This window comes from Salvia splendens, chromosome 11 (assembly GCF_004379255.2).
Source record: "Salvia splendens isolate huo1 chromosome 11, SspV2, whole genome shotgun sequence".
Classification (NCBI taxonomy): domain Eukaryota; kingdom Viridiplantae; phylum Streptophyta; class Magnoliopsida; order Lamiales; family Lamiaceae; genus Salvia; species Salvia splendens.
Genome location: NC_056042.1, coordinates 30,143,424 through 30,170,904, shown reverse-complemented (window position 1 = coordinate 30,170,904; position 27,481 = coordinate 30,143,424). Strand labels below are relative to the sequence as shown.

At 42.8% G+C, this 27,481-nt stretch overlaps 5 protein-coding genes and 1 long non-coding RNA gene across 9 annotated transcripts; 5 read left to right on the top strand and 1 right to left on the bottom strand.

The window, feature by feature from the left end:
* The first annotated feature begins 1,894 nt into the window (after positions 1-1,894).
* Positions 1,895-4,870, top strand: LOC121755522 (uncharacterized TPR repeat-containing protein At1g05150-like). The gene has a single exon (XM_042150822.1). The coding sequence runs from the start codon at positions 2,283-2,285 to the stop codon at positions 4,689-4,691; it is 2,409 nt and encodes an 802-aa protein (XP_042006756.1). The 5' UTR covers positions 1,895-2,282; the 3' UTR covers positions 4,692-4,870.
* A 374-nt stretch (positions 4,871-5,244) lies between these two features.
* LOC121755524 lies at positions 5,245-6,287 on the bottom strand. Its single transcript, XR_006040762.1, has 2 exons — positions 6,154-6,287; positions 5,245-6,064 (listed from the first exon to the last, which is right to left on the bottom strand). It is a non-coding gene; the product is annotated as an uncharacterized LOC121755524 (long non-coding RNA).
* Positions 6,027-9,119, top strand: LOC121755523. Of its 2 annotated transcripts, XM_042150823.1 has the most exons (3): positions 6,056-6,705; positions 8,444-8,587; positions 8,700-9,119. In XM_042150823.1, exons 1-3 carry the CDS (start codon positions 6,115-6,117, stop codon positions 8,958-8,960), a joined length of 996 nt encoding a protein of 331 aa, XP_042006757.1. In that variant the 5' UTR covers positions 6,056-6,114; the 3' UTR covers positions 8,961-9,119. The 2 variants fall into 2 exon arrangements, with proteins under 2 accessions (XP_042006758.1, XP_042006757.1); XM_042150824.1 differs by lacking the exon at positions 8,444-8,587 and having other exon boundaries at positions 6,027-6,705.
* A 1,576-nt stretch (positions 9,120-10,695) lies between these two features.
* On the top strand, positions 10,696-13,563 carry LOC121754757. The gene has a single exon (XM_042150066.1). The coding sequence runs from the start codon at positions 10,696-10,698 to the stop codon at positions 13,561-13,563; it is 2,868 nt and encodes a 955-aa protein (XP_042006000.1).
* Positions 13,564-17,457: 3,894 nt separating this feature from the next.
* On the top strand, positions 17,458-17,961 carry LOC121754756 (eggshell protein 1-like). The gene has a single exon (XM_042150065.1). It carries the CDS (start codon positions 17,458-17,460, stop codon positions 17,959-17,961), a length of 504 nt encoding a protein of 167 aa, XP_042005999.1.
* A 3,016-nt stretch (positions 17,962-20,977) lies between these two features.
* Positions 20,978-25,594, top strand: LOC121755391 (SH3 domain-containing protein 2-like). 3 transcript variants are annotated; one of them, XM_042150695.1, is made up of 8 exons: positions 20,978-21,903; positions 23,451-23,824; positions 23,907-24,058; positions 24,267-24,358; positions 24,451-24,642; positions 24,846-24,998; positions 25,074-25,148; positions 25,226-25,594. In XM_042150695.1, exons 4-8 carry the CDS (start codon positions 24,278-24,280, stop codon positions 25,340-25,342), a joined length of 618 nt encoding a protein of 205 aa, XP_042006629.1. In that variant the 5' UTR covers positions 20,978-21,903; positions 23,451-23,824; positions 23,907-24,058; positions 24,267-24,277; the 3' UTR covers positions 25,343-25,594. The 3 variants fall into 3 exon arrangements, with proteins under 3 accessions (XP_042006629.1, XP_042006630.1, XP_042006631.1); XM_042150696.1 differs by having other exon boundaries at positions 23,451-24,058; positions 24,471-24,642; XM_042150697.1 differs by lacking the exons at positions 20,978-21,903; positions 23,451-23,824; positions 23,907-24,058 and having other exon boundaries at positions 24,272-24,358; positions 24,459-24,642.
* The last annotated feature ends 1,887 nt before the right edge of the window (positions 25,595-27,481 follow it).

Here is a 27,481-nt window from a genome sequence, read left to right as displayed (position 1 = left end):
AAATGAAATTGAATGAATAGTAATTTAAGGAACGGTTAAGGAACGGAGGGTTGCAGGTTCCGTTCCTTAGTTAAGGAATGGAGTAAAAAAGTACAGTGGGGCCCTCAAATAGTGGTTTAAAGAACGGTATAGGAACAACGTTGTGGATGGCCTAAGGCGCGCCCTATGACGCGCCACGTCATCAGTTTTATCCTCCTACCCCCCACCTACAGAGGCGCGCCCTATGACGCGACACGTCATCAGTTGTACTATTGGTTTGTTCAATTAATTTAAATGTTTTCAAATATAGTGTGCAAACGAAAATTAACAAAAAAAAGAACGAGTAACTAAAAACCAGCGAAGATTGATTACATAAAAAGTTACACGATTCAAGTTACACTAAAAACCGGCTAATCTACGCAATTCCCAACTTCCGGCGTAGCTCATCGATCAACGCCCGGAGATATTCAGCTTCGTCGGGGTCCGTACACTTCTTGAGGGCTTTGTGCGTCTGCAACAACGTCTTCGCCATCGAGGTTGTTGCCAACTGCTCGTACGCGGCGGCCGTCGGGGTCGAGGTCGGGACCGGGACCGGGAACGGCGATTGGGTTGCGACGGTCGAGGATGATGTCGCCGTCGCCTTCCCTTTGGCCTTCGCAGCCTTGACGCCTATGGGACGCCGGGAGGACATCGGTGTGGCGGAACTCTCTTCCTCCATGTACGTCCGGTTGAGGTCTACCGGACGATTACCGCTGTCGCTGCTCGTGTATCCACCAGCTTTGGTGGTCTTCGTCCTCTTCACCACCCCCGTGTGCAGAATCCCGCCTTGGAACTTCTGATTGTCCCTCAAGAGCGCCCAGATGGCCTCGTGCTTGAACACGCCGTACAGGGACTGGTACGACAACAGCGCTTTGGAGCGCAGGCCGCTCAAGCTCTCGCCGCTCCCCTGCCCCCTCTCGTACTTCTCGTACTCCGTCGCGAACAGGTTGATTTGCTTCTTCACCTGGTCCCAGTGCTTGCGGAGCTGCTCTCGTTGGCGCTTGTACGCGCTCGGCGGCTTCGCCGCATTATAGCGCTCGGCGATGCGCTCCCAGTACGCCTGCTGCCTCAGGTTGTTCGCGAATATCGGGTCCTCCGATATATCCACCTAATACCTCGCCAATACGAGGACGATGGACGCCATCGGGTGTCCCATTATGGGTGCTCTAAAAGGCTGCACCATGAGAAATTCGCACTCGAGATCTTTGCCATCAAAAATTCTCTATATTGCTTTATCAACTCATAGACACATATTTTTATTCATTTAGTTCATCGTTGTTTCCCTTTAATCTTTGTTGCACCCAACGACCACTTCATTAAATTACGATTGTAATTATTAACACAATAATGACACCCACTAAGCCATCATTATTTATTAACCCCAAATAGACCAAACAAGTAAACAAATAAAAAAAGAAAATTAATTCCTTCAAAAGATAAATTAAATTCCCAGTCTGGCTTCGCCCCGCCCCACACGGGTGTGCTTCTCTCTACAGCAGCCCTGCGGTTCCATATAGCCTAATATTTAATTCATGAATTACAAAAGTAAAATATTATTTTTATTTATTCTGTAATATTAGACTGTATGGAACAGCAGCCACTGCCGTGGAGAGCAGCACAGCAGGGGATCAAGCCCGCCCCACAGGAGGAGATCCCCTGCTGTGCACAGCCGATGCGGTCCCCTCACTATTCACTTTTTTATTAATTTTTTTTTATTATTAAACAAATGAATAGTGTATGTACAGTGAGGGGACCGCACCTGCTGTGCACAGCAGGGGATCCCCTCCCCGCCCCCACACACCCATTCAATCATCACAGGCTCACAGCCACAATTAATCTGGCAAAATTGAGTTGAAAAGAAACAATAAAATAATGAGCAAAAGAAAATTTAAAAAAAACAAAATAAACAATGAATTTGGAGAGAAACCAATTCTGCAGACTCTTTCTCTTTCTTCCTAACTGTCTCTCAAGATCCAGATACAGAGGTACACTCTCTTTACCTAGCTTCAAATCCGAGATTTCCCATTTTCAGAAGCACCGTATAAATTTATCTCTCAATTCTCAGCTGATTTAGGAAACTTCCCCAAATCTTATGTTGCCAACTGTTTATCATGTTCGTATTAAGCCCTAGGTCAATTTAATCTCTGATTTAGGCACCCTTTGTTCTCAATTTGATTCCCTCGAGCTCACTTTTCCGAATTAGATTTCCAATTCAGCCAGCATTCCCAATTGAAACCCCTAGAATATCGAGGTGAGATCGAGATATGACGACTCGAGGGAGCAGATCGGAGAAAGTGAAGCGAATTTTCCAGCAATTCGACGCGAACAGAGACGGGGGCTTGAACCGCGAGGAGATGGCGGCGCTTGTGGTGGCTGTCAACCCTAGAGTTAAATTCAGCGACGAACAGATTAGCGCAATTCTCGACGAGGTTTTCCGCACGTACGGAGAATTCATCGACGGCGAGAAAGGCCTCACATTTGACGGCCTCCTCCGAACCTACGACGACGGAGCTGGCGACGTGGACAGAGATTTCGATGCCCTCGGACTCGAGCTCAAGCCGTCGGAGGATAAGAATGGAATCTCGCAGGCTTCTGAGGAGGCGGCGTCGTCTTCCTCCGTCGCGGACGAGCGTGTGATGGAGCCCCACAAGAAGCAGCGGACTGCCGCGTGGGCTGCTTCCCCTAACCACGGCATTGTGTTCGACGACACGTGGCAGCTGGTCGATGATCTGGAGATTCTGATCAATAGGTTGAAAATGAAGCAAATGAAGGATGGGAAGATAAAGAATGACAATTCTGATGTGTTCTCTGATCCGGGATGGTCTAGAGAGCTCGGCCCTTCGAGTGAGATATCAGATAAGAGGGTTATTTGGGATGAGTTCTCTCCTGATTATGCAGCTTTTGTTAAGGAGTTGGGTGTCTTGAGGTCGAGGGCGGATAGGGCACGATCACGAGCTGAGGCGTTTGATGGCCAAATGGCTATCGGGCGTGTGCTATACGAGCATTACCTATTTAAGGAGGCATTGGTGAGTTTCAAGAGGGCTTGTGAGCTGACACCATTTGATGTGAAGCCTCATTTTAGAGCAGGGAATTGTTTGTATGTTCTTGGTATGCATAGTGAGGCGAAAGCCGAGTTTTTGCTTGCCTTAGAGGCAGCAGAGGCTGGTGGGAATCAATGGGCTTATTTGTTGCCTCAAATTCATGTGAATTTAGGGATTGCACTTGAAGGAGAAGGTATGGTGCTTGGTGCCTGTGAGCATTATAGAGAGGCTGCTATTCTGTGTCCCACTCATTTCCGGGCGTTGAAGCTTTTGGGAAGTGCTCTGTTTGGTGTAGGGGAGTATAAGGCAGCTGTGAAGGCTTTAGAAGAGGCTATTTATATGAAGAACGATTATGCAGATGCACATTGTGATTTGGCTTCGGCTTTGCATGCCATGGGTGATGACGAGAATGCTATCAAGGAGTTCCAAAAGGCGATTGATCTGAAACCGGGTCATGTGGATGCTTTGTACAATTTGGGAGGATTGTATATGGATATGGGTAGGTATCAGAGAGCCTCGGAGATGTATACTCGGGTTTTGGCTGTGTGTCCAAACCATTGGAGGGCACAATTGAACAAGGCTGTCTCTTTGTTAGGAGCTGGAGAAACTGAGGATGCTAAGAAAGCTTTGAAAGAAGCTTTGAAGATGACCAACAGAGTGGAATTACACGATGCTATAGCACATTTGAAGCAGCTGCAGAAGAGGAAGTTGAGGGGGAATGGCAATGGCAATGGTGAGGCAGCCTTCATCACCATTGAACCCTCAAAATTTAAGGTCGTAGGTGAGAAAACCACACTAAGGCCAGAACTAGCCATCGCGCTTGACATCAGAAACTTTCAGAGGATTACTAGATTGAACCGGTGTGAGGTTGAGCAAATCAAGAAAGAAATGAATGAAGGGGATGTGCCCATCTCCTATTCTGGCAGCGGCATGCCTGAAAAGTCAATACGCAAAGCTTCGCTAGAAGGAATTCTCCACAAGTTGCTTAGTTTCTTGAAGCCAGAAACTTTTGTGGGAGCTGTCAAAGCTATAAACCAGAAAATTCTCTGTGTTTTGGACGAATCAGAGTCGGGCAGGGTGGATTTGGGCATGTTTTTCGCCGTTCTTGCCCCTCTCTGCGGTGGCTCTGCAGACAAGCGGAAGCAAATTGCATACGAGTCACTCTTATGGCGACCAGTGAACGAAGGCACTACGCAGATAAAAAAATCGGACGCTCAGAAATACATCAAGCTGCTGAGGACGATCTACATTCCCACACATGGGATAAGTGAGATCCTGGAAATTCATGGAGAGACGGAAAACTCCTTGGTTTCGTCGACAGAGTTCATTGCCATGTTTGATGATCAAGAATGGGGGTTTAGCATCATGTCGACCCTGTTAAAGCTCGAGAGCGGAGATAGGAGTCGCCATGGAAGGCACGTCTGTGCTACCTGCCGGTATCCCATAATTGGGTCGCGTTTCAAGGAGACGAAAGGGCACTTCAGCCTGTGCAGCCAGTGCTACAGCGAGGGGAAAGTGCCCTCTTCAAGCAAGCAAGAAGAATACAGATTTAAAGAGTATGCAAATGAGTCAGAAGCTGTGAAGGATAAATGCCTATGGTTTGGTTCCAAAGGCTCTCCTGCTGGCTCCTAACTTTCGTCATATTGTTCCTAGTTGCTTAAAATTAGTGTGAATCATATTTAACTTTGTGGGATGTTTATTTTTCTAGGGGTTTCCTTTTGTACAATAAATCCTTTTGATATTTTGGCTCTGAATTCTTTGTTTCATATTTAGGATTTCATTGTTTGAGGTTTGTCCACCACTTCTTTTAATATGCTTGAGTTTGACTCTCTCCCACCGTAAATTGTGTCAATTTTTTTGTTGCGATTTTGTTCTCTTTACTTTTTAAATCAACTCACTTTCTTTATTCTTATTTTAACACAAGTGAATTTGTGCGACTGTACTACGGTTGGAATATTAATGCAGTTTTCGTTGATTGATTATTTATAATTTATTTATTGAATTTTGGTAACATATTTGAATCATTGATATTCACTATAATATTTAATTTCCTTGTGCATTATGATGCAAAGGAGCCGAATAATACGCATACTTAGGCTCTACTAAACTAACTAAGTTACGTTTCAATATAAGTAAAGATATCACCAAATCCAATTACATAAGAATATATCAGATACACAATCCATAAATAAATCTCCATAAACTAATTAAATTACATTTCAATATAAGTAAAGATATCACCAAATCCAATTACATATAAGAAGATATCAGATACACAATCTCCATAAATAAGAATCATAGTTTAGTTTAGGGTTGAGCGATCCGACAACGGCAAGAAACTTTTCTTCTCACGTAGGTTTTTTATTTTTATAAATTTTTTGCTCTTAAAATTATGGAATTACGTTCATGTAATTTGCGTGAAATTAGAGTTGTGAACATATTATTCAATCCTCTTTTCTTTGTGCACAACTAAAGTATATAATTTTCGATTGCAAACCAGTTAACAAATCCTTTGAATGTGTTATGTAATTCTCCAGTATAGAAATTGATGGACTCAAACCAGCTGGAGCCCTGCAAGCGTAAGAAAAAGAAACAGAAACAGAAACAACAGCAACACACAAAGAAACAGGTAAGCTTTCTATAGCCAGTTGCCGTTCCCCGTCCCATAAAAATCAATACTTTGGGGGCGTCACAAGTTTTAGTGCATAATTGAGTAAAGAGAAAAAAAAAAAAGTGATTAGAGAATAAAAATAATTAGATTATTTTTGTGGGATACACGAAAACGGAATATTGACTAGGATTTGATTTTGTTGATGATTAGCGGGGGAATGGAGTAGTGGTTGATCGGATAAGTGAGTTACCTGATGACATCCTCTTCACAATCCTGTCTTTCCTATCAACGAGAGAAGCTGCCGCCACTAGCATTCTTTCTTCCCGATGGCCGAATTTGTGGAAGCACACTCCTAATCTTGACCTTTTCGACCCTACTTATGTCCAGAAAACTACTGCAATCGAGCACAATTCATGGGATTTGGAGACGTGCCAAAATGTCAAAATGGTAAATTCGGCTTTGGAATCGCATCGAGCCCCTTACCTGAAACAGTTTAGAATCTGTTTTTACATAAATAAGTCAGCACAAAGCACAGTCACTAAATGGCTCGAATTTGTGTGGTCGAGACAAGTTGAGAGATTGGAGTTGAGATTTTTATGCCGTAGTCAAAATCGAACAGTTGTGTTAGAAGATATGTTGGGAGGGATGAGACCTATGAAATATCTAAGGGAATTGTGTTGGATAAACATGAAAGTGAGCGGTGAAGATATCTCCTTGTTCCTAAGAAATTGCCCCTTGTTGAGGAAGCTGACGGTCATATCCTCAAATTTGACATCTGATGTTCATGTATGCGGCCAAACCCTCATGTTGGAGTATCTTCAACTACATCATTGTGTCCTTAGCAGCGAATCATCGCTTATTAACATTTCTGCTCCACATCTTTCTGAAGTTAAGATCGGTGCATCTCCGGGACAGTTATGGTTCAAGAATGTTCCAAAACTTGTTGTGGCAACATTTTTGCACCATTTTGCTTTTCAAGTCTCTTGCATTACTTCCCAACTCCACAAACTTACCTTGTCTGTCTCATACACCGAGGTTAGGCATTACTCACAAAATAACTTTTTTTTCTTATAATTAGCTATATATATATATATATATATAGGGGAGCGTTATTCTCCTTTTCACATCTTAGATCCTTTTTCCTTCTTAATATTACGCGTTAGATCTAAGGCATCAACGGATCAGATTGATTCTATAAAACTGGTTCCGTGTTGCATTATAGAATGTGGTTGTATGCATTACAAGGTTATTATTGACATTTGACGGAAAAGTAACTGCCACATTTTGGTATCTGCGAATAATGCACCACATGGTCACGAGTAATGCATATAATTGAGTATATAATGCACAATATGTGAACTGCAATGCATACGAATAAGATGTACCATGTTATGATGTTTGGACACACGTTTCTTGTTTCCCCTAAGGGTTTAATAAGCTTAGGGGCTAGGGTATAGTACGTAGACATGTATGTAATCTTCACATGGTAACGAGTAATGGATATAATTGACTATATAATGCACAATTTGTGAACTGCAATGCATACGAACAAGATGTGCTGTGTTATGATGTTTGACACACGTTTCTTGTTTCCCCTAAGGGTTTAATAAGCCTAGGGGCTAGGGTATAGTACGTACGCATTAATAACAAATTATAAAACGATACGAATAATTCACCAAATTGTCACGAGTAATGGATGTTATTAACTATATAATGCACAATATGTGAACTGCAATGCATACGAATAAGATGTACCATGTTATGATGTTTGACACACGTTTCTTGTTTCCCCTAAGAGTTTAATAAGCTTAGGGGCTAGGGTATAGTACGTAGACATTACTAACAAATTGTTGTTATTGGAATATACGTATGTGCATTATTTGGTTTAGGTAGTGCATTATGTAGCTGTTAATTGTCATTATCTCAGTATATTATGCATTATTAGAGGTATTGTGTATATGGGTTAATCAACAGATTGAAGATTACATACGTGCATTTAGTAATGTCTACGTACTATACCCTAGCCCCTAAGCTTATTAAACCCTTAGGGGAAACAAGAAATGTGTGTCAAACATCATAACATGGTACATCTTATTCGTATGCATTGCAGTTCACATATTGTGCATTATATAGTTAATAACATCCATTACTCGTGACAATTTGGTGAATTATTCGTATCGTTTTATAATTTGTTATTAATGCGTACGTACTATACCCTAGCCCCTAAGCTTATTAAAGCCTTAGGGGAAACAAGAAACGTGTGTCAAACATCATAACACAGCACATCTTGTTCGTATGCATTGCAGTTCACAAATTGTGCATTATATAGTCAATTATATCCATTACTCGTTACCATGTGAAGATTACATACATGTCTACGTACTATACCCTAGCCCCTAAGCTTATTAAACCCTTAGGGGAAACAAGAAACGTGTGTCAAACATCATAACACAGCACATCTTGTTCGTATGCATTGCAGTTCACATATTGTGCATTATATAGGCAATTATATGCATTACTCGTGACCATGTGGTGCATTATTCGTAGCGGTTTCCAGCCATTATTAGATTACTATTGTACCCTCATAATGCACAAAATAGGACAAATAATGCAACACGGGATTAATTACCCAATGTTGATCTTGACCGTCCATTTCTCTAATCTAATGACTGATATTAAGAAGGAAAAAGGAGGAAATATAGGAAAAGGAAATGAATACATCCCTATATATATATATGTATAAGATGGTTGATTGGTTGTCTTAATTTGGTAGAGCATTTTGGCAAATAGCTTTCCTCAAATGCCTAATCTTAAGGAATTAATCATCAGAGATAGCTCATTGTATAAGCATGGCTATCTCGTGGGAGTAACATCTATGATAAAAGCATGTCCTCGTCTTCAGAAATTCAAGTTCAAGGTTGGTATATATTTCTAGTAGAGTCACATGTATAATCTCAGTTTATGAAAAAAACACCTATATTTTCGTTACATGTCATTTTATGTTTTCTCACATGTATGTACATATGCAGTTCCTTGACAAATTTAAAGATGAAACACCAGAAGCTGAAAGATGCCCGCACCAACGTCTCGAAATCTTAGAGTTTCGAGGGTCTTCTGCGAGCAATATCATCCAATCAATGACGTATATTTGCGACGAATTTCAGAAATACAATACTTGTGCTCCGGTTATGAGCGAGGCTGAGGTACAAGCTCATAGGGACCATCTTAAGCAACTTAAAGCCAAATTATCTAATCAATTTCGCCTCTGTTTTTTTAAGGTTAAATGCTAGCTAGTACTACTATACTTCTATTTTATCACCTTTCCTATGTACTGATTTTTTTTTGTGAATTTTCAGAGTTTCGTTCAATACTTTGTTGGCTTGTTTTGATTCTCTATGTTACCAAATTTTCAATACATGTGTATTTTAAATAGTACTACTAGTATTAAACATTAAACACACGCATACAACTATATATTGTAAGTGTGTAACTGAAAAGATTTAGTATTTTTTAATTTATACTATTTTTATGCATTGGATTGATGTTAGTTGGCGTATTATATGTATTCATATACAATTTCTTTTACATCATATTGTTTTTTTTTCTCTATGAAATATAATTGAAACAATACAGATAGTATAAATTATACTTTATTCTTATAGTAGTATTCTTATACGTTGTGAATGAACAACAGTTCGAAGCCATTGATAAAAAAATTTTATGCTTGATGAATTTCTAGAAATATTCTAAACAGAGAAAATCTACCATAATTTACACATTTATTTCACCAAGCATAAAGTTTAATAACCTTTCTTCTCATATACTATATGTTTTCCAAAATTATTCGAATTATTTAAAACTAAAAGTATCAACCAAATGAAAATATTAAAGCACGCTCAAAAAATTTTGCTTGTATCCTTTAAACAACCTCGCAATTCTTTTGATTTTTTTTAATAAATCAAAATTTTGAATTTAGATTAAAAATTATCCACACTATATTATAAATTCATGGTATTTCAATTAGACACGTCGTTTTTTCGCTGTAGTACCTAGCAATATTTATTTGTAGAGTTAATAATATTCACACACATGTGTATTGTAGAGTTAATATTCACACTACAGACACATTGTATTGTTTAAAATAGAGTAATACGAGAACAAGACATATCCAATTCCCACAATATTCAGTAGACATGAAAATTGAACAAAGCCTAAGCAACGAACTTCTTTCCTTCCTTGAAACTCATAGTGGTATCCATCAAGAAAAGATCGATGGCGCCACCTGATACGAGACCCCCGACACCAGACGCAACAACAGAGGAGCATGCCGAGCTGGAGCGTGCCGAGCTGGAGCATGCCGAGCTGGAGCCTGCCGAGCTGGAGCGTACCGAGCTGGAGCATGCCGAGCTGGAGGCCACAACAGCCGAGCAGCACGACGCAGCGCGTCCGGAGCCGAGCAGCACGACGCAGCCGAGCAGCACGACGCAATGCGTGAATGACCGAAGTGAAGAGTTGACTGTGACGAAGAGATCCTTGAGACCAAGAGACAAGCTCAAGGCGCCGAACAAGTTCAAGAATTAGCCGATTCTTTTTGTTTCCTTTTTATTTCTTTCCTTTTATGTTTTAGTATTTTTGAAACATTAATTTACTTATTGTTGAGTCGGGCCTGATTTATAAGCCCCGTTCGGGTTTTCTTTGCGGTTCTTTCCCGGATGAATTAGGTTACATCGAACCGCCCTAGGGTTTCTAGTATAAAATAGGGTATTTCATCAACACATTATTTTCATGAATGAAATATTTTCCCTAAACCTATCTTGTGAAACAAGCAATTATCTTTACGTTTCTTGTTGCTTTGTGGAAAACGTCCACCAAATCAGCAAGGTTTTCGGTCAGTTTCCGCGAGCTTGTCGTGGAAATTGCTCGTGGTTCCGTCGAGAAGGAAGATCACGGAGCCGTTGCGGAGAACGTCCGTAACATCTGGTGCTTTCATCCCGATAACTCAACATCTTCTTGGTTACGTAATCGATGGCGGCGGAATTTCCGCATGCAGAGCCCTCGTCGGGGCTGCAATTGGGCCCGGCGCGGCAGAGGAATCCAGGCGACGTCGACGGGAGACAACCGCACGTCGACCCAGTCACGTTGGGGTTTGCGCAGTTGAACGCGCGATTTGATAAGATGGATCGTCGGGTCGACAACTTGGAACGTCGACCGACGCCGCAGGCAGAGGGCCTTGATCCCGATTGGGATGAAGCCGACCACGCGTGGGAGGATCACCGCGGGAATGGTCGGAGCGGCCGTGAGGAGTATGACCTTCCCTACCGCCAGCAGGGTCGGGGTCGTGGTCGCCCTAATCGGGGTGGCCGCGGAGATCGTTTTGGGGAGGGAGCGCTTCCAGGCCGAGGAAACCGCCCTGGTCAGCGTCGGGGCGACGCAGCGTACAGAACGGGTCGCCGTAGGGATAATTGGGACCTACCGCAGAGACACGAGGATTGGGACGATGAGGGGTACGAGGAGCGCGGGCTAAACTGTTGGGACCCACCCCACAATCGGGAACGTCTTCCCCGCCAAGGGTCGGATTCCTCATCCGGCGTGAAGATGGATGCGCCACAATTTAATGGGGCAGACGCACCGAATTGGATCTCTCGCGTGCAATACTATTTTGATCACAAGCGGATTCCGGAGGCTGAACGCTTACACTATGTAGTCATGCTATTCGACCCCCCTGCTTCGGAATGGATATTCAATTATCGTGAGACGAATGGATTGGTGACGTGGCCAGATTTTTTGGACGATGTTAGGCATCGTTTTGATCCCCAGAGCTTCAGGAATTACACAGGTTTGATCGCCAAGCTAGTTCAGACGACCACCGTGGCTGACTATCAAGCGACGTTCGAACGCTATCTCAATAGGGTGACCGATTTATCGGAATCGGCATTGATTCCAATCTTTATTCAAGGATTGAAGCAGCCGCTGCAAGAAAAGGTTGAATTGCAGAACCCAGAGTCGCTAGCAGAGGCAATGGCATTGGCATTGCGTTTGGCCGCAACACACGAGGAACGACCGCAGCACACGTCGTCATATCAACGTCGACCGTGGCCTAGCAAGGATCAACGGGTCACCACGGCCCCTGTTTCTAACCAGGCCGCCGTGCCCCATCTACAGGAGTCGGTGGTCCGGGAGGCGGACAAATCACGAACGTTCCCGGTTAGAGTGTCGAATGCAGAAAAATCGGAGCGAGCCCGCCGAGGGCTCTGTTATCACTGCCCCGAGAAATGGGTCGCAGGCCACGTGTGTAAAGTCAAGTTACTGTGCTATATGGATGACGACGTGGATGAACCGCATGATGCAGGGGCAGGAGAGCAGGTTCCTGAGGAGGAACTAATCACTGCAGATTTATCGCACCTCCACGCCTTGGATGGCCGAGGGAGCTCCAAGCCGTTTATTGTTCAGGGAACGTTGGGGGATACTACGGTCCGGGTATTGATAGACACAGGGGCGACACTAGATTTCCTCCACCCACGAATTGCGGAGATGCTTCAATTGGACCTGACTCCGATCAGACCGTTCAGGGTGCTAGTGGGCAACGGCGCATCCCTGCTGTGTACCCATATCTCGCGGGGCACGAAGCTCGCTATGCAGGGTAGTGTATTTGTAGTAGATCTTCACATTCTCGCTCACCATGGACCGGATGTGATATTGGGGATGCAATGGTTGGAATCCCTAGGGAAGGTGCCGGCTGATTTTGTCCGGAAAACGTTGGAATTTACTCAAGGGGGGCGGACAGTGTTCTTGCAGGGCTTGATGCCGAGCCCGAAACCGATTTCGCTTCACTCGTTGTACGCATTAACGTCACAGCCGGCCGACCACGAGTTCTATGAAATCGTGGCGATTGACACCTCATCCGAGCCAGTGTGCGCCGAGGGTCCGGAGGATTTTCCGGGGAACCTGCCAGCCGAGGTGCTGGAGGTACTGACAGCGCACCGGGCGGTGTTTGAGCAACCCCGAGGCGTCCCACCGGCCCGATCGTTCGATCACCGGATTCATCTTTTACCAGGGACGCAGCCAATCAACGTTCGACCCTATAGGTACCCCTATTTCCAAAAAACGGAAATTGAGAAGCAGGTGCGTGATATGTTGGAACAGGGCATTATTCGACATAGTCACAGTCCTTTCTCGTCCCCGGTATTGTTGATCCGCAAAAAGGACGGCACGTTTCGTTTCTGCATCGATTATCGTGCCATCAATAAGGCAACCGTTCCGGATCATTTCCCCATACCTACGGCGGAGGAATTGTTTGACGAGTTGGGCAGTGCGAAGTATTTTACAAAGTTAGATCTTCGCTCGGGATATCATCAAATTCGGATGAGTGAGGATGACATCTTTAAGACGGCCTTCAGGACTCATGACGGCCATTTCGAGTTTCTCGTGATGCCTTTTGGCCTTACAAACGCTCCCTCCACTTTTCAGGCGGCTATGAACTCTATCTTTCAGCCGCTACTCCGGAAGTGTGTTATTGTCTTCTTCGATGACATACTGATTTACAGCCCGTCCCTCGAACTACATGCCCGGCATTTGGAGGCAGTGCTGCGGTTACTTCACGAGAATAATTTTTTCGTCAAGCTTTCCAAATGCTCGTTTTGTAGTGTGTCCGTGGAGTATTTGGGACACATCATTGACGACGGCAAACTCAAGGCCGACCCAGCGAAACTAGAAGCCATGTCATCATGGCCCACACCGAGAACAGTGAAGCAGCTACGGGGTTTCTTGGGTCTGACAGGCTATTATCGCCGTTTCATCGCTCAGTATGCAACGATAGCCGCCCCGTTGACGGATTTGTTAAAAAAGAGGCTTTTCGGTGGTCCACCGAGGCCGAGACCGCCTTCGCAGCTCTGAAATCGGCAATGACCTCCGCCCCCGTCCTGCAACTGCCGAATTTCAGCTTGCCGTTTTGTGTGGAAACGGATGCGTGTGAGATCGGCATTGGAGCTGTCCTCATGCAGCTCGATCACCCGCTTGCATTCTTTAGTAAGAAATTGGGACCTCGCAGGAGAGTAGCGTCAACGTATCATAAGGAATTATATGCTATTGTGGAGGCCGTGCAAAAGTGGCGACAATATTTATTGGGGCGCGAGTTCATTATTCGCACTGATCAGAGGAGCCTAAAAGAATTGTTGCAGCAGGTGGTGCAGACACCGGACCAACAGCTGTACGTCCGGAAACTTATGGGGTACAAATTTGTGATCGAATATAAGCGTGGGGTCACAAATAAGGCGGCAGACGCATTGTCCCGCCAGTATGACCCGCTGGGGGAGCAGTCCGAAGGACCCCCGACGGAGACCCCGCCCAGCGCAGCCGCGACGCTGATCGCTGACGACCAGCTACTGGTCACTCTCGCCAAGCCCGTGCCGGATGTAATGCGCGTGCTGCAGGAGGAGACCGCATCACTTCCCGACCTGGTCGAACTAACGGCGAAGATTAAGGCGGGTGACGCCCCCTCGCATTTATCATGGGCAGATGGCCTCATCTATTATCATCGCAGGGTGCTCGTGAGTGCGGAGTCCACGACGAGAAGGTTGTTACTGCGGGAGCACCACTGCTCGCCGGCGGCAGGCCATCCTGGCCACGAGAGAACTTTCCGTCTTTTGGCGGCGGGGTTTTATTGGCCAAAGATGCGTAAAGAGGTGGTGGCCTTTGTAAATGAATGTGTGGTGTGCCAAACGACGAAGTACTCGACGCGCAAGCCGGCAGGGTTATTGCAGCCGCTTCCGGTCCCATCGCAGGTTTGGGAGGATGTCTCGATGGATTTCATCACCGGCCGTCCACAATCCCGGGGATATACGGTCGTCATGGTGGTGGTGGATAGGCTCTCTAAGTACGCTCATTTTGCTCCCCTTCCCACAAAATTCGATGCTCTCCGCGTGGCTCAGCTATTTGTGAATACAGTGGTGCGACACCATGGGTTCCCTAAGACCTTGGTTTCGGATAGGGATTCGGTGTTCCTTAATGCGACCTGGGAGGAAATGATGCGGTTAAGTGGAACCAAACTCCAATTCTCTACGGCCTACCATCCGCAATTAGACGGACAGACGGAAGTCCGAAATCGAGGTTTGGAACAGTATTTGCGGGCATTTGTATCCGACAAGCCCTCAAAGTGGACGAATTTTCTACCATGGGCGGAGTTAGCTCTTAATTGTTTTCACCATTCTGCGTTGGGCACGTCGCCTTATCGCGCCTTGTATGGGCGTGAGCCACCGTCCCTGGTTGCATCCCCGCCATCGGCAAAGACACCACCCAACGTGGCGGATATTATCAAACAACGAGGTGAGTTGTTGGTCACCCTTCGCCGCAACCTCATGCGCGCACAACAGAGGATGGCAGTTGTGGCAAATCGCCACCGACGCCATGCGGAATTCGAAGTAGGTGATGTGGTTTGGCTTAAGCTACAGCCCTACCGTCAACACTCGGTTGCCAAGCCTCTATCGGCTAAGCTAGCTCCAAGATTCTATGGGCCATTCGAGGTGTTGGAGAGAGTTGGTCCCGTGGCGTACAAATTGCGCCTTCCCGAGGGTAGTAGGATCCACAACGTGTTTCACGTAAGTTTGTTGCGCGAGTTTGTGGCAGGGGACGGCGATGTTGACAGGGTAAAGCTCCCACCAGAATTTGTTGGGAATAGGCCGGTGGCACGGCCAGTAGCGCTGCTGGAAGAACGCGTTAGTTGGCGCGAGGGCCGACCAGAGAAGCAATGCCTGGTGCAGTGGGACGATGATGCGTCCACACCAACGTGGGAGCCGATTGAGGCGATTGGTAGGCAGTTCCCGGAGGTTCGCCTTGTGGACAAGGCGATTTTTAACGGAGGGGGGGTTGATACGAGAACCCCGACACCAGACGCAACAACAGAGGAGCATGCCGAGCTGGAGCGTGCCGAGCTGGAGCATGCCGAGCTGGAGCCTGCCGAGCTGGAGCGTACCGAGCTGGAGCATGCCGAGCTGGAGGCCACAACAGCCGAGCAGCACGACGCAGCGCGTCCGGAGCCGAGCAGCACGACGCAGCCGAGCAGCACGACGCAATGCGTGAATGACCGAAGTGAAGAGTTGACTGTGACGAAGAGATCCTTGAGACCAAGAGACAAGCTCAAGGCGCCGAACAAGTTCAAGAATTAGCCGATTCTTTTTGTTTCCTTTTTATTTCTTTCCTTTTATGTTTTAGTATTTTTGAAACATTAATTTACTTATTGTTGAGTCGGGCCTGATTTATAAGCCCCGTTCAGGTTTTCTTTGCGGTTCTTTCCCGGATGAATTAGGTTACGTCGAACCGCCCTAGGGTTTCTAGTATAAAATAGGGTATTTCATCAACACATTATTTTCATGAATGAAATATTTTCCCTAAACCTATCTTGTGAAACAAGCAATTATCTTTACGTTTCTTGTTGCTTTGTGGAAAACGTCCACCAAATCAGCAAGGTTTTCGGTCAGTTTCCGCGAGCTTGTCGTGGAAATTGCTCGTGGTTCCGTCGAGAAGGAAGATCACGGAGCCGTTGCGGAGAACGTCCGTAACACCACCCCTTCCCCCGAGGCCGATCGCCTACCCGGTGGTCGGCAGCCTGCCGGAAATGCTATTGAAGAAAACCACATTCCGATGGATGCACAATTTGATAAACTCATATTTTCATTGGTTTAATTGGTCTGTTGAAGTGCTAAATGCCGAGTTTATCACTCGAAATTGTCTTTGTCCAGCCAATTTTTCTATCTTTTGGAGTTTTATGTGTTCGTTGAGTGTTTTAGGAAAAACATGTGGAAAAGAAGGCAAAAATGGGAATATGGATGTGATACGGTCCCAATTCCGCAAGCCCCTGCGATTGCTGCAACACCAATCGAGGCTAGGGATAACGTGCAGAGTGAGGAGGTAATGCAGTCATCCATTGCGAAGATGAAGGCGAGGAGGAACGCCAAGCCTACGTTCCCAAATAAACAGATGATCAAATAGTAACAACATAAATGTCAACACAGTGTCAATCGTTGATGTTGTGTTGACATTGTGTTCACATTTTATGTTGCTACTATTTTGTCATCTGTTGATATTTTTTAACGGTCCGGTCCAGATCATAGTTTGGAGTTTGTACAATATATGAGTTTGCATTTATCACTACCCTACACATGGGTTTGTTGAGTGACAATGAAATTTTGTCTATTTTTAAAAAAATAATTCAGTTATACCAACTTTTATTAGTTTGGTATTAGTGGTGTGTGGAGAGAGCACTGTTTGTTGCTTGAAGGGTGAATCTAGCTAGCTACAACGGTCCTGCAAAACGGAAATACTCTTTTATTAATATATCCATAGTTTGTTGCCAATGAAGGTATCCATCTTTGCCTATGATTATTTACTATTTTTTCACAACAATAACAGAGCAAATAACTAAATATAAACCATTATTTGACTACTTAGGAATGAAACTTGATGTTCAAAGATGAAGAAATAGATCCATCACAATATATTTTATTTGCAAGTGGTAGATTTGGTGCCTATCAGTACTTAGAAATCCATGTTTTATCACAAGCATGAACTGTTGAGATTTTTTTAGTGGGGACAAAAGTGACCTCCAAGAAATCTGTGTCCCTCATTCCACTCTTGTTATTTTACTAGTATTTCTTGTTAGTTTGTTAGCTTCCATATTACTGAATAATCTAACCATATGCATGCAATATTTAATTAGCAACTGCCATTGGTGGAAAGAGTTGTATAAATTGACCAACTGTAGTGGTAATACCATGCACTGATCACCAAGAAATAATGGGGAGAATTTTGTGGCTGGCTCTGTTTTTTGCTATGGTGATAGTTGGATTGATCAGAGCCGAAGAAGGAGGAGGCGCCACCACCACCACCTCGTCGCTGAAAGGTTCTGATCTTTCGCAAAGGAAAGACGAACATAATGGAGGTAAAAGTGACAAGACCTACAATGATGTAGTGGTGAAAGACAAGAAGAAGAACAATGGAGGAGGAGGAGTTGGATGGGGTTGGGGAGGTGGCGGAGGTGGTGGGAACCGTAATGGAGGCTGGGGATGGGGAAATGGAGGAGGTGGCGGTGTTTTTTGGAGGTGGGGCTGCAACGGTGGGAAGCATCATCGTTCCGGCAAGAGTAGAGTGTTCCCGAAGGGGGAGTATGCAATGGGAGAGTTTGCACAATGCATGGTGAAGGGAAGGTGTAGGGGAATGAGGTTGGATTGTCCATTGCATTGTGGAGGGCCTTGTGTTTATGATTGTCGGAATATGTGCAAGGCTCATTGCCAAAAATAGCCCACTGCATTATTTCAATTATTTACAAGATATTGGTTGTCTTGGGTAGATGTTTGTTTGTTTGTTTTCATATATTTGCATGTAATGAGTGGATGCATGTCATTTGTGATCAAAAGGGTTGTGAAACCAATTTTATTGTAATCAATTTGTTAAGAGACAGTTGGGACTTGGGAAGTTGCCAACTTTAATTTTTGATGTTTTCTTGTGTGTAATGTGGATTTGTAGAAGGGAAGAACCATAAAGTCTTTACTTCCTTTTCATCAATGATTCGGCCGCAATATATGATGCTTACTTTATTCTCCTAGTAGTACATTCTTCCTTTTTCTTTTCTTCAATCTTATTATACATTGTAAATTAGCAATTACTTAGCATGATTTCTCAAGACATCATTGCACACAGTGGCATGTGAAGTGAGTGTTCTTAACGATTCAATTAGTGTGATGTAGTATAGTTTATGATGGTGAGTTTTTGGGGATAAAATAGAAGGCAAGATAATAATATTAAAACTATAGAATGGTAGTGGTTAGTTAATATTATGATGGTGACCAAGTGTATGATTGGGTGATAAATTATAATGTTGTTGGATTAAGCTCTCATGTGGACAAGGCATACTTCCATTATGAGTAATGATGAATGGGGCTAGAAGGGAGATCCATATGCAAAATCCCAATTATTATGTTCTATTTTTTCTCAACCTCTTTTGCCCATGATGGCTAAGATAAAGTTTTACATATTTTAGTGCATTCCCAAAACTACAAGGTTTATGGAAATGAAATGAAAAACGGCGTCAAAGAAAATAAGAGTTCTTTCCTTTAGGAATTATTTTTTATAATTTCAAAAAAAAAATCTATGATTTTCCAAAATTTCCCAACTACTAGTATTCAATTTTTCTCATTATCAAAAGCTGGTTATGATTTTGAAATTTAGAGTATCCACAACCGTGCTCTTGCCAGCGGCACGGTTGTGGGCCCGGGCGGTACTATTCATGCCTGCTCTCTGGCAAGAGCACAACACCCACAATTGTGCTCTTCCGCAAGGACGAGCACAATTAATTTAAAATTCAATTAAACAATAACATTTCCATAATATTAAAATTCATTTAAAAACCACAATAAATATTACAAATGACAAATAAAATTAAACATTACATAATTAAAATCCTAAAAATTAAAAATTACATAATTAAAATCCTAAAAATTAAAAAAACCACTACTCGTTGCCGAATTTCGCCCACATGTGGTTGATTAGGTCTTCTTGTAGTTGATTGTGGATTCGAGTATCGCGCATTGTGTGTCTTGTCTCGATCCTCTGGCCAACCGTCGTATGCTCGCCTCGGCGTGGGGGAGACCTCGCTGTTGAGCTTCCGGCTTCGTCCTCGTCGTAGAAGCTAGCCGCCCTCGGCCCTTCGTCGGCTATAATCATGTTGTGTAATATAATACACGTGAACATGATGTTGGCGATATTATTCACGTACCACAGCCGAGCCGGGGCCTTCACAATGTTGAATCGAGCTTGAAGGACCCCGAAGGCTCTTTCGACGTCCTTCCGCGCTGACTCTTGACGCTGCGCAAAAAGAACCCGTCTCGGGTCGTGCGGGTTGTGGAGCGTCTTCACGAACGTCGACCACCTTAGGTAGATACCATCGGCGAGATAGTAACCCATGCGATATGTATTTCCGTTGATGGTGAAGTCGATCGCCAGTGCTACACCATTCATCACATCATTGAAGAGTGGTGAAGAATAAAGCACGTTCAAGTCGTTGTTGGATCCGGCAACGCCGAAATATGCATGCCAAATCCATAGGCGATAGTCGGCGACCGCCTCAAGGATAAGTGTTGGGCCGCCGCCTTTGTGACCGCTTAAGTGTTGCCCCCTCCAAGCAGTCGGACAATTCTTCCACCTCCAATGCATGCAGTCAATGCTGCCAAGCATTCCGGGAAAGCCATGGACTGATTCGTGAAGACGAAACAACCGTTGGCAATCATCGGTGGTGGGTGCCCGAAGGAATTCATCCCCAAAAGCAGAACGAAGGCCCTCGCAAAAATTCTTTAAACAAAGGATTCCAGTGGACTCACCGATATGCAAATACTCGTGGAAGATGTCGGCCGTTTGCCCAGTAGCGAGTTGTCGGATGGCACACGTACACTTCTGCAACGCCGTGATACTTTGCCGGCCGGCTGCATCTACACCTGTTTGAAAGTATTCAACACGTGCGGACAATGTGTGTTGACAATTCGCATGAACAAGCGCTTTGACATGCGAAAACGGCGCCTGAAGTAATCTGCCGGAAACCGCGGATGGTCGGCAAAGTAGTCGGCAACGAGCCTTTCGTGGGCTCCCTCCCGGTCACGATGGATGTAGCGGCGATTTGATCTAGTGCGTTGAGGAGGATGAGCGGGGGTATTCGCCGCGACATATGCTTCGTAAGCGGCACGATGTTGTTCGTAGTATTCTTGTTCTTCGCGCTCCGCTTCCGCCATGAGATGAGTGAAATTCATTTGATGTTTTGAGTGAAGGTTGAATGTGTTGATAGTTTGTATAAGAATTATGAATGAGAGATGAATTGATGTGATAAATGAGTGATGAATGTGTGTATTTATAGATGATTTTGGAAAAAAAAATTAAAAAAAATCAAAAAAATTCAGAAAAACGGGAAAAAAACGGCCATATTTTTTGGATTTGGAATTTTTTTTTTTATTTTTTAGCATTATTTATAATTAAATACCGATTTTTAAAAAATAAAAAATAAAAAATGTTTAAACACAACGGCTATGCCGTTGACGAATGGGAGCGCGCCACGTGTGCGTCCGCTGGCACTGACGTGCTCGATACATCGAGCAGCGCCGTGCCAGCGGCGCGAGCGCAGCGGCGGCGGATGGCGTCCGTGCCAGCGGCGCGGATGGCGGTGGCGATGGACGCCACCGCTGCGCATGCTCTTAAAACCGGATCCTGACCATACAATGGGCGAATTTCAATTCGAAACCAAAACTGGCGGTTGAGTTCCAATTTTAAACGACAATTTGAAGTCACTGTGAAATTGGCAACTCAGTACTTTAAAGTCGACAGAATATGCACACTCTGTACTAGTTATTTCAAAACCTCCAACACTGCTGCCATAACTCTCTCTCTCTCTCTCTCGACTCGAATAATGAAATGGAAGCCATCAGAAAACAGGCGACGAAGCTCAGAGGACAAGTTGCCAAGCAGCAGCAGGCACACATTCCTCTCTCTCACTCTGCAAAATTTACATTTTCAGGCTGTTTTTTTAAATGTATTCGAAAATTTTCTGAATTAGTTTTTGATTTTTTAGAGTAATGTTGTCTGGATAAGCCATTTAAGCCTTTTAACCTCCCTTTCCTAAGCTACTTTGGACTACCAGCAATAGCCACTTGATGAACTCTGTCTTAATTTGGTAAATGATATAGTGCTATACATATAGAGATGAATTTTGAAAGTTTTCGAATATGTGCATTGTAAAAAACTAGCAATTGTTTTGCTAAATTGTTGTTCTACTTTTTTCTATAGTTTAATGTCAATGTGTGTGCTTTAATTTTTAAAAAAACCTTTTTGTCTGAATAATTGCTCTGTTTCTGATGTTTCTTGTTGTTTGGGGGTTGGGTGTGTGTATTTTCTACTAGGCCGTTCTCAGACAATTCTCTGGTAAACTAAATGGTTCAGACAACATGGCATCTGATGAAGCTGAACTCCAGCAGCATCAGAAGCTAGAGAAGCTGTACATATCCACTCGAGCTGCCAAGGTTATCCTTCATGTCACCTGTGCTCGGTCACGTTCTTATAGACTCTGCCTCTGTTAATTACTGTATTAGCTATCTAGTATTTGACTAATATTGATTTTATTTGTTCTCCCAAATTGTTTGGTGCTTGCCAGCATTTACAAAGAGACTGATACGAGGGTACTCGTATCGGTCCCGGCAGCGCGAGGTCGCCGGAGAAGGGTTAGGTTCGTTCGCGGGATCCTCCCGTCGAGCAGCCTAGGGTTCTCGGTCAATTAAGGTTTGACGAGATGAACTTGCGGAAAAATAAAGTACGAAAAGATAAAAGAACGGTAAAAGATAAATTGATTTGATATTTCTCCAATGATTCAAATGAATAACAATGTCCACTATTTATAATAGTGGATACCCTAACTTAAAGGAATAAGAAAATAATCCTAATAAATATGAAAAGATATGGTAAATCAATAACTAACTAAATAATATAGATATGGGAGATATTCCCGAAGATATGCTCGTATCAACTCCCCCACGGTTAAAATTCATCTTGTCCTCAAGGTGGAAACCAAGAAGCAACAAAGAGCATCGCGTATCCCCTCCTGGATCAAATGCAAAAGATTGCTCTGTCCAATTATAATATCCACTTGTCACTGTCTTAGCATGAATGCATATATTATGACGGATATCATCAGCAAGTACAACATCAGTGACCACGATACCGGGGCAGCACGACAAAGAGATCGCGGCTGGTGGGGCTGGGTCGTCGTCTAACATTCTCCCCTCTTCTGCAATCTTGAATTTCTCATATATCTCTACATCGTGCGTCTCCTTCTTCAGCCCGCGACTCACGCCCATAGATGAGATGACCATAGCGATGTCGAGAACTTTCAAGGAGACGTGCCCAACGCCATCTTTGTCCAACAAACATTGTCCTCCCATCATTCGGTTATGGGGAAGCACTTGCAGAGTAGATCTCGGGAGTACCTTGTTGTCCCTCTACATCTCACATGCCTCGTCTTGAGATCCTTCACTCTATTCAATTTCATCGCTCACATCCACCCCGACAGCAGTGTTGATGGCAACATCGGTGATGCTGTTGGGAACATCGTGAATGTCTTTGGGAACATCCGCACTCAATACCATCATGAAAGTGTTATCAATGTTCTCCTCAGTTATATTTTCATCATCAGTGTTCTCCTCAAACCAAGCGGTCATACGGGCGAGCAGGGCGGCTTGGTTCAATCTATACACACGTAACTTCTCGTTGTAATCGTTTACGGCGGCTAGTTGAGCAGGGGAGAACGATCGAGCCATGAGGTCAGGATTATTGGGGTCAGAACCCTGGTATGTCGCTTCACCATAGGTGAGGTACGGGCCGTGAGGCGGGGACTGATCATAGGTCGAAGAACTCTGTTGCATGCGCCCCCATGGCGGGTCCCAGCAAGTGGGCTGTCGGGTCTGGTAGGGTTGATATTGTGCGTGGAGGTGCCTATCATGTGGATAGGATTGTTGCAGATCTAACGATCCAATCGGATGGTGTGGTGGCTGATATATGGGTTGCGATGGGTGGTGGTGTGGTGGCTGATATATGGGCTGCGATGGGTGGTGGGTGAATTGCGGCTGACGGTAGTCGAATTGGTGATGGTAATAGGCAGCATAGGTAGATGATGACATAATGGAGGTAATTCGGAGGAAGAGATCAGATGAAAGCACCAGATGATACGAGGGTACTCGTATCGGTCCCGACAGCGCGAGGTCGCCGGAGAAGGGTTAGGTTCGTTCGCGGGATCCTCCCGTCGAGCAGCCTAGGGTTCTCGGTCAATTAAGGTTTGACGAGATGAACTTGCGGAAAAATAAAGTACGAAAAGATAAAAGAACGGTAAAAGATAAATTGATTTGATATATCTCCAATGATTCAAATGAATAACAATGTCCACTATTTATAATAGTGGATACCCTAACTTAAGGAACAAGAAAATAATCCTAATAAATATGAAAAGATATGGTAAATCAATAACTAACTAAATAATATAGATATGGGGGATATTCCCGAAGATATGCTCGTATCAGAGACATAGTTCGAGGCGTAGAGGGTTATATAGTAACTAGATCCAAGCAGGTCGAAATTGGTAGGTTTCTACCATTTTTTCGGTGATTTTTGCTCCATGAAATGCAATGCATAATCTTCCTTAAAGAGTTTAATCCTTGCAGGTACCAAGCTGTCAGAAGATAGTAAAAAATATAGTAGTGAGAACACATGTACTAGTGGGAGTACTCTCTCTAAAGTGGCACTAAGTTTTAGCAGTGCTCGTGCTCAAATGGAAAAAGAACATGACTGTTATCTTAGAATACTTGGAACACAGGTTTTTGTTCTCTCTTTTTATTAATTCCCTGTCGTTTTATGTGTTGTTGTTTGTCGTTGAATGTTTTGTAGATGGAATATGTTGAATAAACTGTGGTAGAAGAGAAAATATGGATGTTTTGCCTTGTTTATTCCAAAAACATATCTTGTTTTCTTGTAATTTCCATTGTTTCAATCTGTATATTTTGATTTAATTAACCTTGCTGCAGGTTACAGAGCTATGGTTGTGGGATCTGCCCTAGAAGATGCTCGACATCTTGCACAGCGATATGATAGAGTGAGACAGCAGGTTGAAGCTCAGGTAACATCACTATAGGTTCTATTCAAATAAATTGACAATAGCCCCGGTTTTGAATATCGGGATTCAGCTATACATCAAAGCAAAATATTGAGGTTGCCAGGTGCCATGCTAGGGTGAGGGAAACAAACAATAGTTCGGATATTACGTTAAAGCTAGAAGCTGCTGAAATGAAGCTTAATGAGCTGAAGTCGAATATGGTTACCTTGGGTAAAGAAGCAACGTCTGCAATGGCAGCTGTTGAACACCAACAGCAGAGGTTAACTCTCCAGCGGCTTATAGCCATGGTAATGCCAACTCTTTGTCAGGCCTAACTTCTAGAAACAAGCATTTTCGACTTCTAGAAACAAGTTATCATCAGCATGTACTACAGATACTTGATCAGCTTGAACAGGAGGTGATGTCCCACTGAGAGAATGTCTTTTTCACACACAATCACGTAAAACAATTTTGCACACGACTCAGTATGTATAGATCGTGACATGTGCAGATGCTGTCTGCCCGTCAGCAAACTGAGGTTTTTCCAAATCCAGCTCGAGATACAAGAAGAAATCCGGCCTCTGCATATAATGAGGGTGAAAATCTATCTGCCTCAAAGCCATATGATGGGTCATTTGATGGCACGGATTACTTCTTAGGCGAGGTATGATCGACCACTGTGTAGCTACATCATAGCCTTAAATGTTTGTTGTTGTTGAATTTACCATTCATATTGAAGGTCATCCAACCCTACCAAGCTGAGTCTGATGTAGAGTTGACATTAGCTCTTGGTGACTATGTTGTCGTTCGAAAGGTCTGTTTTACCGTATTCAACTCTACTGCTATTTTCCGAACCTAGGAGGAAAATTAAGTATCTTGTTTGCATTGCAGGTGACCAACAATGGATGGGCCGAAGGTGAATGCAAATGTGATGCCGGGTGGTTCCCATTCGAGTTCGTTGAGAGATGGGACCGTGTCCTTGCAAGCAAAGTAGCAGAAGTGTTTTAAGTTTTGAATCCCTTCCATGGCTTCATGGTTCTTTCATTCACATGAAACCACTTAACTAAGAAGGAAAATTGATGGATGGTAAGCTGATTTATGTTATTCTAGGGCAGGGCAGGTGACACTCTGATTTAAGATAGAAATGGCTGAAGTTAGGATTTGAGTTTGCCAACATAAAATGTGTAGAGTTTGTATGATAAATGAAATTTGTGTTATAAATGTTTGCTTTATAATCAAATTATATTGAGCTTTCTTTTATTGTTGTATGCTGATTTGAACTATTGGTGTGGAAAGTATCAACCCAAATATACGCTGATTTACAGCTTTATGTAGTCTCACGGAAAGGATAAAGATTGGTTACATAAATAAGAAAATTATTTTTGTACAGTTAATGATGTAGTTGCAGTAGTCAACGCTGATGTGATGATGCCGAAAAACGTATTTTTTATTGGATTATTTTTAATTTCATAGTTTTCATTTTATGATTTTCTTTTGGATTCTTGGGTTTTCTATAGCCGCTTAGGTGTCTTTATTTTGAACGTAGTTTTTTATTAATTAAGAATATTTTTGTTTTTAAAAAAACTAAGATTTATTTAAATACTCATTATTTCAATTATTCTTAATACGTTTTTGCAGCCCAATGGTTAATTTAGAATGTATATTCGTATTTCATATGAAAAACTGTGATTAAAACATATGTACTCTCCTGCAGGAATAAAATCGTTTAGTTACATTTGTGGGTGAGCACATTTTTCTAAACAAATATAGATTTCAATTAAGTTAGTCAATTGTTAATAATGATTTTTTTTCCTCTACGATTTATATATATACTCAAATTTAAAAGGATGGGATGGGAAAATGGTGAAATCATCAAAGTGTAGTTTTGTCATTTTGTTTACTTTTTCAAACAAACAAACTAGGCGAATCACGCGACAAATTGAACATTGACTAAATAATTGGATTAATTAATTACAATCTACACAATCAACTATTGTACATTCTCAATTTATTTCCAGTTAATATATAATCGACTTAGATTCGGGTCACCATCTATACGACTCTTTTATCAATCAATCTTTTTATTTTGAATGCATGCATGCGTTCGTCTATAATATTCGTGAAGGTCTGCGATGCTAGTTATTTGGGCACTTTTTAAAAATAATTTGATGTATTATTCGATTCTTTATATAGTGAACATCGTTGGTCGGTTAAGGGTAGTTGAAAAATTATAGTACTTGATTGATGAATTACACGCAATTGACAAAGATAAAAGTGTGCTATTGGCGTTTTGTTGAGGAGGTTCACAATTTCCAAACATGCATATCACGTTGTCTTTGTGTGAAAAAAATATATATGTTATTGTGAGAATGCTTTAAGACTGATACTATTAAACACTGAACATAAACAGCAAAAATACCCATGTATTGAATATGAAATAAATCGCACTGAATATAAATAAATCGCATTGAATATAAAATAATTGCACTAAGAAGATATAAACTTCGCCCCCCTCTAGAAATGCATCTATAGCTATTGGTTCATCAATTTGGAGTTTCGGTTCACTTTTATTATAAATTATGAGTAGTTATTCCACTAAATCATTGCACGTACATTTTAACATATAAAAATGAGACATACATTTCAGTACCTTTTCAAACCACTTTTCTTCATATTTTTATAGAAGTCGAGTTAAACTTAAATGAGATTTCTAATGCCAAACATATATCTAGCTATTGATATAGTTCTAAGTATTTATAACAATAAATGTTTTTATTTGATCTCTCCAAGTACAAATAAAAATTCTCTCCTTGTTGTAAATGTGTGAGGCTTTTCTCATTACTCCGCTCATCACTTATTACATAAAATTATTGAATGTGTTCAATTAATTAAATTCACTCTATGACCAAAATTTTGGACCCACTATAAAGTTTGTATGACCTGCTCAGAAGACTGGATTTGACTTCAACAATCTCCTTAAATTTGCTGAATTGGACATCATTCATATTTGGGCTGTTGAAGCAATTGAAAGGATTCTCTTCTTTTCTGAGGCAAATATCGTAACATGATATTTCTGACCATTTTTATTAAAAATAGATACATTTACAAATTAAATAACAACATAAAAATGACCGCTTTGATTTATTA

What these genes read in the sequence shown, in the direction of transcription:
- LOC121755522 (XM_042150822.1), top strand. Translation starts at nt 2,283, where the DNA reads ATGACGACTCGAGGGAGCAGATCGGAGAAAGTGAAGCGAATTTTCCAG.
- LOC121755523 (XM_042150823.1), top strand. Translation starts at nt 6,115, where the DNA reads ATGGTAAATTCGGCTTTGGAATCGCATCGAGCCCCTTACCTGAAACAG. An exon ending in TGTCTGTCTCATACACCGAG is followed by an intron (nt 6,706 to 8,443) that starts GTTAGGCATTAC and finishes TTAATTTGGTAG; the next exon opens with AGCATTTTGGCAAATAGCTT. An exon ending in TTCAGAAATTCAAGTTCAAG is followed by an intron (nt 8,588 to 8,699) that starts GTTGGTATATAT and finishes GTACATATGCAG; the next exon opens with TTCCTTGACAAATTTAAAGA.
- LOC121754757 (XM_042150066.1), top strand. Translation starts at nt 10,696, where the DNA reads ATGGCGGCGGAATTTCCGCATGCAGAGCCCTCGTCGGGGCTGCAATTG.
- LOC121754756 (XM_042150065.1), top strand. Translation starts at nt 17,458, where the DNA reads ATGGGGAGAATTTTGTGGCTGGCTCTGTTTTTTGCTATGGTGATAGTT.
- LOC121755391 (XM_042150695.1), top strand. Translation starts at nt 24,278, where the DNA reads ATGGTTGTGGGATCTGCCCTAGAAGATGCTCGACATCTTGCACAGCGA. An exon ending in CGGATTACTTCTTAGGCGAG is followed by an intron (nt 24,999 to 25,073) that starts GTATGATCGACC and finishes TTCATATTGAAG; the next exon opens with GTCATCCAACCCTACCAAGC. An exon ending in ACTATGTTGTCGTTCGAAAG is followed by an intron (nt 25,149 to 25,225) that starts GTCTGTTTTACC and finishes TTTGCATTGCAG; the next exon opens with GTGACCAACAATGGATGGGC.